The 10,450-nt window shown below is 39.6% G+C and overlaps 1 protein-coding gene across 1 annotated transcript; it reads left to right on the forward strand.

Annotated features, from left to right (window-relative positions):
* The first annotated feature begins 1,858 nt into the window (after nt 1-1,858).
* On the forward strand, nt 1,859-7,315 carry nceh1a (neutral cholesterol ester hydrolase 1a). The gene is made up of 5 exons (XM_054613908.1): nt 1,859-2,109; nt 3,588-3,843; nt 4,361-4,430; nt 4,704-4,875; nt 5,029-7,315. Exons 1-5 carry the CDS (start codon nt 1,969-1,971, stop codon nt 5,647-5,649), a joined length of 1,260 nt encoding a protein of 419 aa, XP_054469883.1. The 5' UTR covers nt 1,859-1,968; the 3' UTR covers nt 5,650-7,315.
* Nucleotides 7,316-10,450: the final 3,135 nt, after the last annotated feature.

The following is a 10,450-nucleotide window of genomic DNA, read 5'->3' on the forward strand; positions in this document are numbered from 1 at the left end:
GTTTTGGAAAAACTAGTCCAGTGCAAGGGGTCAGATCCTCATCAGCTGTGATGTTTGTTTACATTCTCACTCGAGGCCGCCAGGGACGGACAGCGGCCATTTCAAAGTTAAACCGTGGGAAGAAACAGGGCGATAAATAGCACTGAGAGAGAGAGAGAGCGAGAGAGAGTGAGACAGCAACACTGAGCCCTGTGGTGTAAGACGCATAACACGTCAACCCGACCACGGAATTGCAACAGCCTTGATTTCAGATCTGTCTGGGGACATTTGTCACGACTCCACTTCTCTTTTTGAACTCATGTTTCCTGTAAGATCATTTTTGCGACCACAACAAAATCTTAAAAACAACTAAATCAGTGGATATCATACCAAATCGTTGCTGTAATCAATTCAAAAGTGATGCAAACAGCAAGTTTTCAAGTGTATACAAGCTTAGCTTTTTTAGTGGGGTCAAATTTGCTGTGATTGATGTGTTCCAGTGCAAATATTGAACACCAAACCAAACCAAAAAAGAAAATAATTACTTTTTATCGATCAGAAAAGTAAAGAGGTAGAGGGATCAATAGTCTGATCTACAGCCGATCAATTAGCGATCATGATAAATGTCTGATCTCTGTCCAACAACTTGCACCACTAATCCATTCCAGTAAGACGTCTGTCCAGTATTGATGTGTAAGCATAAAAGGAATCAGTAGTTGGTGAGAAAAGCACTTCTGACTTTACCAGAGCTACAGGGCCCTGACTTCACTCCACATCATTCTCCTGTAAATGACCTTTACAGCAATAACAGGATTTTTTCTATTTATGGACTGTGCTGTGTTTAAGTATGAACTTTACTTCTCTTACAATAAATGTTGATGCATTTTTGTAGGAATATTACAAAATTAAGAGCATATTATTATGGACATAATGATTTGTGTTTTTCATTAAGAGGAAATGGCCAAATTAAGAGTTATAACCGGTGTGTAAAGTAGCTGTTGCAGAAGAGGTAGTGTTTTGTAAAGTCGCCTCAATTCCGAGTATTCACACACACATTTTCACCAGATTGACCTTTAATATAAAGTCTACTCTATAATGCAATTCAAGTAATTCTGCATTTACCAGTCTTTGTTATAATTGTTGTTATTAAAGTAGTTATAATTTCCTAGACAACTTTCTTTTTTCAACGATTACATTTTTTACCTTGCAATATATGATGAAACTATTGATCAAACAGGATGTGTGGAGTCCTTGCTTCACTCTGCAGCTCTATCGTGCCTCTCTGTGGACACATGTATGTAATACAGCTTTGTATCCACCTGCAGAAGTCACGAAAAACACTCATTTCCCAGCTGCCCATTCGTTGCTGCAATGTAGCTTTCAAAATAAAAGTGCCAGTGTTGCAAAGTTTCTGAATAAAAAACGCTTTTGGGCTGAAAACCCCCCCACCAAATATTTTAAATGTTTTGGTTCTAATTGGATTAAAATCTACAAGTAAAACAATAAGTCAACAAAATAAAAATCGTAGGCTGATATAATAGGCTACTGGCATACATTTATGAGATAGTGCTTTACAAATGGGTATATGTAGCTATAGTTATTTCATATTTAATAACTATTTTTTTCTAAATAAAAATTAGCAACCATAATATATTAACTGCTATGTGAAATGATTGCTTAAACAGGTCGAATCTGAATCAGTTAAGCCAAATGTTTAAAAAGTATCAAACCATATTTAGTCTCCAGACATCAGGCTCAGAATAAAACGACTATCAATAAACTGTTTTATTTTGAAGATTTTCATCGGAAGTCTTCATACTTATCTGTCCCATGGAGTACTTTGGAGCTCTACCTCCGGAGCCTGATTGGACCTCCCAGGCCCTCCAGTGGCAGACCAGAGAGGATCAGCTGCAGCCAGCAGAGTCAGTCTGATCCCCGCTGTCAGCTCGTCCATCAGTCCCTGAAGACACTGCAGCGGTGAGACACAAGATGAGGCTGCTGCCAGTTGTTGTCACAGTGTCGCTGACGCTGGCGGTCGCTTATTACGTTTACATCCCGCTGCCTGATGCCATCCAGGAGCCGTGGAAGCTCCTGATGCTGGATGCTGGATTCAGAGCGACGATGCACCTGGTGAGAGAGAGAGAGAGAGGAGATGTTTTTGCATTGGTAATACATTTGAGGTGCATGTGCTGTAGGTGTAAGTGAGCAACTTGAGCAATAATTATGATCTGATCTGCACAAATAAAGGTTGATATTATTTATTATAGCAGTTGTTTACAACTTGAAAAAGATAAGTTGCATTTACTGCATAAAAACTGCTGTAATAGTGGCAAAAGACACAACTCTAACCCTACAACACTGTAACACACGTTGCCTTTGCAGACATGGACTTTGATCCTACTCACTTCAGCCATGTGTTATATAATATAATATAATGTCCAACTTTAGCTTAGTTATTATTGCATAATCCGTGTCTTACAGTGTATGTATTTAAACATTTTCAAAGCAGATGTCATGACATAAATCAACACACAGAGCTGTAAAATCAAAAATCTTTGGCACATCATGTTCTGAAACATCTCAGCATTGTGCTCTGTTATGGTTATAAGTGTGTACAGTGCTTCTCTTTACTAAGTCTGTTCACGCTTTTAACCATTAAGGCACATTAGTAACAGCATGGTGAAATGTACAAATTTTGTGAAAGAGCTTTTTCAGTACATTTACTCTTTGATTTTGAAACTTTGTTTGTCACAGGACTTATCGGTTGCAAAACAACCACTGTGGAGTTTATTCTGGGCCTTGACAACACACTCCTCACCTTCACCTTTGTTCTGCATTTTGGAAATGGCCATGTAGATCAAGAGTAATGATACAAGTTATTGCCAAACCGCCAGGGAGTCTTCAGATTAATGTTCTACTTTTAGGGACTTGTAATATTTTATCTTATCTTTCCTTTTCAAATTTTAAGTGAAAAAAACAAAACATTGAGTTTAAGATTAAATGAAGTCCTACTGGTCTGTCATTGTTATTTTAATATTTGTGCTAAAATGTTTTCTTTTATAACATTTACTATGATGTACTGTAGAAGAAGAAGCTAAAATGGTTTTAAGTTACACTGTGGTAAATTGCTCTTTTTCTGCATCTGACATTGTGACAGCAGGTTGTCGTGTTTTTTTTTAGTGAAATGTCTTTACAGCTATTAAAGGGGTTTCCATCAAATTTGGTACAGACATTCGTGTCCCTTCAAGATGAATTCTAATAAATGTGGTGATCCCCAAACCTTTTCAATTCTGTCTGATATCTGGCAAAGACATTGCGGCCTTATAAATTGATCAACCTAATATTATTTTTAAACGTTGTAAAGGACATGTCTTTGTGTGGCTGGCTGGTTCTGAATCCCCTCTGTGCCAAGCAGCTTAGTCTGCTGGCCTTGGTTGAACTATTGAGACAGTCTGAGATGTTTGTGGGGGAAGAGGGCAGACATACTTAGACACCCCAGTAAGATACAGTGCAGAAGGACAGAGGTGACTGGGTGAGACAGTTGTTTCTTCATCCTGCTGTTTTCACTATTTGCCTGAATATGTCTCGAATGTCTCCTCCGTCTTCAGGCGTCTTTGAAGGCTTGGCTGGGCATTGACCATTACATCACGTCAATCAGGCAGTCCACAGACGGTTTTGACAGCATGATGGACGGGCTGATAAGCTCTGAGTCCGGCGGAGGGGTCATGCCCGGAGTTAAAGTCAGCGACATCACTTTCGCCGGCGTCCCGGTCCGTGTGTACGAGCCCCCAGCTGGAGGGGAGGGTCATCTGAGGAGAGGGTTGATGTATCTCCACGGGGGAGGCTGGGCCCTCGGCAGTGCCAGTGAGTTCAGACATTCTGTAAAGAAAAAACTGTGACAAAACTTAATCATTATCACAAATTTGTTTGCACCACAGGAGCAAACAGTTCACCCAGTGTTTGCAGCTCAATGTGCACATCATTTCTCTCTATAATTATTGCTCTTAGCCTTTTATTCAGTTGGAAAAAAGGCAAGCTTTGTTTCTTTATTTTGTATTTTTAAAGCGTTATGAATGCAACTATAAACGCAGTATTAAGACCTTAAATCTAGCCCTTATGAAATCGATTGACCAACCGAACAGATTGCTTATAATTTTATCTGTTTTATTGAATGTGATCTGTTACATTTTCGGCCTTGAATGGAAATGATTTGTCCAGATTCCACAAAAGAAGTTTGTGTTGCAATTTGTGCATCTTGTGTGTGTGTGTGTGTGTGTGTCTTAAAGCCTTCCACTGATACTTCAAAAATTCTGATAATTCAGCTGCAAAATATTTGATGTTCACTTTTCCACACTCCTCCACCTCTCTCTCTCTTCCTCAGAGAAGGGCTCGTATGATACAATCAACCGGATGTTATCCGACGAGCTCAACACCGTTGTGGTGTCTGTTGAGTAAGTGTGCAACACCAGTCTACTATTGCTAAATGTTTCAGCACACACCTTAGAAATACAAAAACAGATTCTCAGACGTTAGAAACTCCCTTCAGAGCAGATGATGTTAAACAAGTGCTTTTTCCGTCGTACTGCTTTCGAGAATTTATCTTCATGTGCAAAATTGGTGGAGTGACCCTTTAACTACAGATAAATTGCTTACAGTCACATTCTCCAAAGTCTTTTCTAAGCCTGCAGTAAATTATCATTTTCAACCAATGTCTGTGTGTGTAGGTATCGTCTGTATCCAGAAGTGCACTTTCCAGTGCCGTATTTAGACTGCCTCGCTGCTGCCAAGCACTTCCTGTCCCCAGAGGTCCAGGCCAGGTATTCAATCGACCCTGAGCGTGTGGCCGTGGCAGGTGACAGTGCTGGGGGAAACCTGGCTGCTGCTGTCGCTCAAGAGGTAAATACAGAAGCAATCTCCTGTGGGAAAGTGTGTACCAATGCACTCTATACAATAAGATAATCCTTTATTAGTCCCACAGCGGGGAAATTTGCAATTTGTATATACAAATCAAAAGATGGAAGCCTTAAATGTTTTCTTATATTTTCCCAGATTGCTACGGATGACACTATGAGTGTGAAATTCAGCGTTCAGGCGTTGATCTACCCAGTGCTGCAGGCTCTGGACTTCAACACGCCCTCCTACCTGCAGAACCAAAATATACCCATCCTCCACCGGCCCCTCATGGTCCGCTTCTGGCTGCAGTACCTCGGTGCCGACCTGTCCCTCCTGTCCCAGTTGCTGGCCAACAACCACAGCTCCTTACAGCACTCGAACATCACCCCGGAGCTGAGGGCGCGGCTAGACTGGACCGTCCTCCTGCCCCCGAAACACAAGCAGAACTACAGGCCTCTGATTGTGGAGAAGGGGTCACAGGAGACGGTGAAGGAGGTGCCGGGCCTGCTGGATGTGAGGGCGTCACCGCTGTTAGCAGGACCAGAGGTTTTGGCTAAATGCCCACGAGCGTACATCCTGACATGCGAGTATGACGTGTTGAGGGACGACGGCCTGATGTACGCACGGCGCTTACAGGACGCAGGCGTCTCAGTCACCAGCGACCACTACGAGGACGGCTTCCATGGATGCTTCAGCTTTATAACCTGGCCAACGCAATTTGATGTAGGGAAGAGAGCACTCAGGGGTTACCTCAACTGGCTGCAGAACAACTTGTAAAGAGTGTGTATGTGTGTGTGCAAGTGAGTGAAAGGCTTTTTATGTGTGTGCATGCATGCATGTGTGTGTTTCATTGGTACTGCTTAATGTACTTGCTAAGGGCTAATACACCTGCTCTTTGTTTAAAAATACAAACTCAGGACCCTCATGTTCTTGCACACACACACACACACACACACACACACACACACACACACACACACACACACACACACACACACACACACACACACACACACACACTTGTTACATATGAAGGTCTGTCAGCAGTTTAACATCTGCCTGCAGTGGAGAAGGGCCGATTTGTTAACATTAACATGGCTAGCACTGTGACCAGCTAACAAAAATACCTGAAAGATGCATTGCTAATAAAGAAGCTAACAAACACAAGTGGAAACAACCAGTGGAAGCAGCTACACTGATTTATCCCCACCACAAACACATGAGCAATATATGTCACGTTTAAGTGGTTTTATACTGAACTTTTAGAATAAAACAAACAAATGTTCCTGTCAGCAGTGGTTTAAAATGTCTGAAGCACTTAAGAAAAAAAATGAAAGAAAAAAAAAATATTTTGTCTTTATCATTACAGAATTTGAATTTGCCCACATTTTTTTCTTTCACAAATACCTGCAAAACTAATGACATTCCCATCAGCCTCAGCAGTACTTTTTGCTGATTATCAAATGTTAGCATGCTAACATGCTACACTAAGATAGTGAACATGGTAAACAGTATCTGCTTAGCATCAGCATCACCAGTATTGTCATTGTGGGCATGTTAGCATGCTGACATTAGCATGTAGCTCAGTAGCTTTACAGAGCTGCTTGCATGGCTTTGGACTCCTGTTGTAGTGAGAAAGAACAAAGCTCACATTAAACAGAAGACAGATAAGATCTGTAAATTATATATTTTTAAAGGGGGGATCCGTGACCTTTCTTGTGGGCTTTTTGTGTGTTCAACCAGCTGTAGTATACACCAATCTTGTGCTTCCTGCACTACAAAAATGTGATGTCTTCCCTGACAGAAGATGCTTGACAATCACTAACAAAATATTTTTTTACTTAAGTTTAATGCCATTTATTAGTTACATTGTGTTCTACTTACAGAACATTTTATGTATCTGCACATGCCCTTATTCAACTACGAATTAAATGTTTTGTGATTTAAATGCCTGAATAGGGACAGTTATGAAACAGGAATGAATCACTGAAGTTGCAAGTTCACTCGACAGTATAGTCCCACAATTAGTATTATATTAATTGTCCTAATATATTGTGTAACACTGGCTATAGAGTTATGAACCACTCCTAAAACATTTTTTAAAGTACCATGCAGGACATCTAAGGTGCAACATTTGCTTATCAATGCATCAATTTAAACTGCAGGGCTTCAAATAACTTAATTTTACTTCTATATTTAATTTTAACATCTATTAAACATCACATACTTCCTGTGTCTCTGCTCTGCCTACTGTTGTGATTTTTGAACAAACTGATGAATAAAATAAATGTGATGTCATACTTATAAGCACAAATTGTTCTGTTCTTTTGCTCCTTTACAGGTAAACTGTTGTGCATCATCAACCTGTGATAATCAATATAATAAATGCTATTTTGTTACTCAGTGTTTTTCAAGAATGCCTTTTAACGGCCACCGTAATAAAAATGTGAATGCTGTGATTATTAATTACTTCAGCTGCAGTGAGTCATCATTCATCAATATGATGCTTGATTTAATGCATTGGAGTTGCTATTTGTATATTAATAGTATACATTTGTATAAAAAGTGCAAACATTAGAATTTAAACAAAGAGTTATAGCAGACTGAAACTTAAAACAAAATGCCTTTATCTTAATTAAGGATTGATTGTTTCCACGGCCTCTGTGCATTCAAATTGATATAGTTATCATATGCCACGTTTAGCTTAGTATGTTTTATTATTATTATTATTATTATTATTATTATTATTATTATTATTATTATTATTATTATTATTATATGTATAAAACCTAAAAACACTCAATGTTTTAAACTATTCTGTGGATATGCTTTCCAACTGGTAAAAAAAAAAAAGAAAAACGTGTACTCTACATTGCAATCACCAGAGAATGCAAAGACCCTCCCCGGGGCACTAACATCTGCACCAGCTCTCTATTATACTCAAGATCAGACGTGTTTTTTTTTTTTTACATAGACTGAGAGTGCATTTCTAGGTCACTAAATCCAGCAGGAGCAATAATCAGTGCAACAGCCCCCTCTAGTGGACTGACATGAACATGAACCTTCTCTGGTCTTAATCTAACACACAATTGGTAATCACAGGTGGAACCATGTACATTTACTCAAGTAGCCCATGCTACTTAGGTACAACTTTGTGGTGCTTCCAAAGGCACACAATTTTTACTTTCCTGCTACTACTACTACTACTACTACTACTACTACTACTACTACTACAGTATGACACATCGGTATAGATTAAACTACACAACAGTATGTAAAGAAGTTGAAATTAGTTACTTATTAACCAGCTACTTACACATGAATGCATTAGCAACAATAATCAAATAATATGACATATATCAATAAAACCCTCAGAGGGGTCTGTATGGCAAATATTTTTGAACTTTTAGTATATATTGCTTATAACCCTTCTGTAATTTAAAGTAACATTTTGAATGCAGGACTTTTATTTTTGTAATGAAGTTTTTGACACTGTTATGGTATTTTTACTTATACTCCGGTAAAGGATCTGAACTCTACTTCCAACACTGGAGGACATTGAACACATCCTTTTTTGATACCTAAAATTATTATTAGACTTGATGTTAATCCTCATAACTGTATGTCTTTATGTTATCCTGATCCTAACCTTGGTCAAATCCTGACGTTTTTTATTTATTTATTTTATTTTTGTCCAGTTTATCTGGTTGAACAACATTAGATATGATAAATCATATAAATAATAGATTGTGAATGTAATTGTTAAATATGAACCTGTACAGACTCTGTTTCTGTGCTCCCACATTCACATAGAGTAGTTTCCTATCAGGGAAACACCTTTCCACTGACAGTGCGGGTTAACACACTAAGTCGCTGCCAACTGTTTGCGTGCATTGTGCTGCTGTAGCATTTTTTTCGGCACTATAGTCTTTGTTTCATAAATGAGACAATGAGCAGCTGTAGTGCTCAGTCGGGAATTTAGGGAGATTCCATGACTTTACTGAGAGGAACGTGGGGAGGAGAAGCCTCAGGGGAGGGAAAAAGGGGAGTGGAGAACAGAGGAGGGTGGACGGAGCGTGATCTGTCCTTTAAATCCATTATACTCTATGTCTTCTGGGTGTTAGTCAAGCTGTTCTCCTCAGGGGGAAACTGCTTTCTTTTCCAAAGAAGCACACTTCTCCTTGTGCTTTCCTGTTTCCAATTGTTTATGTAACCGATTTCAGATCTACTGTCTGGAAAATAGTTTCATCAGAGTCACTGAGTGTAACAAGTTCACAGTACTGTTGCGTGTTCCTCACAGAGAGACAGAAGTTTTTGGTGCTGACCAACATTTGTTCCAGCTTTTTTTCCAGGGCTCTAAAGTTACAACCTTACAAATGTTAATGAATAGCAATAGCTTTCGATGCATTTACATTTTGCAATTACCTTTCTACACATTAGTTTTCATGGTTAGTGGCCGAGTCCAAAAATTCCAGCGATTGATTCAAATAGAAAAATAATTGTAACATAACATTCCCATAACACCTCAACTTGTTGCTTTGAAGCTTTGTTTTGTGGAAGGATTAGGCAAAGAAGCTATATGTTCATTTGTGAGCTTTGGAGGTGCTGGTCGGTAGATTTTGTTACCATTACACTGAGCCAGGCTAGATGTTTCCCTCTGTTTCCAGTCTTTATGCTAAGCTAAGCTAAATGTCTGCTGGCTATAGCTTCATATAGTAACCACAAGTTGTATCAATCTTCTCACTTAACCCTCAGCAGGAAAGCAAATAAACATATTTCCCAGAATGTCAAACTATTCCTTTAATCTTTAAAACACCAGAGGATTAAATCCAGTCTGGGCATGCTGCATGTGGACATGTCTGACAGAGGTCAAAGTTCACTGGCTGATTTGATCTAAGAGGAAGAAATACCAATAACGTGATAGGAAAAAAATATTTTAACATAGTTTTTTTCTCTCTGTCTGTCTGTCTGTCTGTCTGTCTGTCTGCCTGTCTGCCATGGGACTGTAGACAGGCATGTCTCTCAGGGTGTCATCTTCCCAGCCCGAGGGATATTGCTCATCCTCTACTCTAATACTTATCTGACAAGCCTGGGAATTGACACACCTAAGGCAACACAGGAACCTCTTATCACCGTCTCATCCACATTTCGAGATTTTAATCAGTGGAGGAAACAAACAAGATACTTGTTTTCCTCTTATGCTGCTGTCCTCGCTTACACTGCCACCCTTTTTCTGTTCAATCTGGTACAGCACTATCTTTCCTGTGTGAACATTACGGCTGCATGTGTGCCAGTGTGAATGTGTTACACATGCTTTACAGCAGGTCCGTTTTGATTGTTGGGAGTGTCGTGCACATCCAGGAGCTGTGAATTCCTTCAGCTCCACTCTCACTTCCTCACACTGACAATGGAGCAGGGGTTAGAGGTGAAGGAAAGAAAGTATAGGAACCACAGGGAATCACTCAAAGTTAAGCTCTGCAGATTGAATGACTCCCCTGGGACAAAAGCAGTTTAGGCCAACACATAAGAATACACAATGGCGGGTCATTTGGCACTATTATGGAATAGCATTCACTTA

This window comes from Anoplopoma fimbria, chromosome 15 (genome assembly GCF_027596085.1).
Source record: "Anoplopoma fimbria isolate UVic2021 breed Golden Eagle Sablefish chromosome 15, Afim_UVic_2022, whole genome shotgun sequence".
Taxonomy (NCBI): Eukaryota; Metazoa; Chordata; class Actinopteri; order Perciformes; family Anoplopomatidae; genus Anoplopoma; species Anoplopoma fimbria.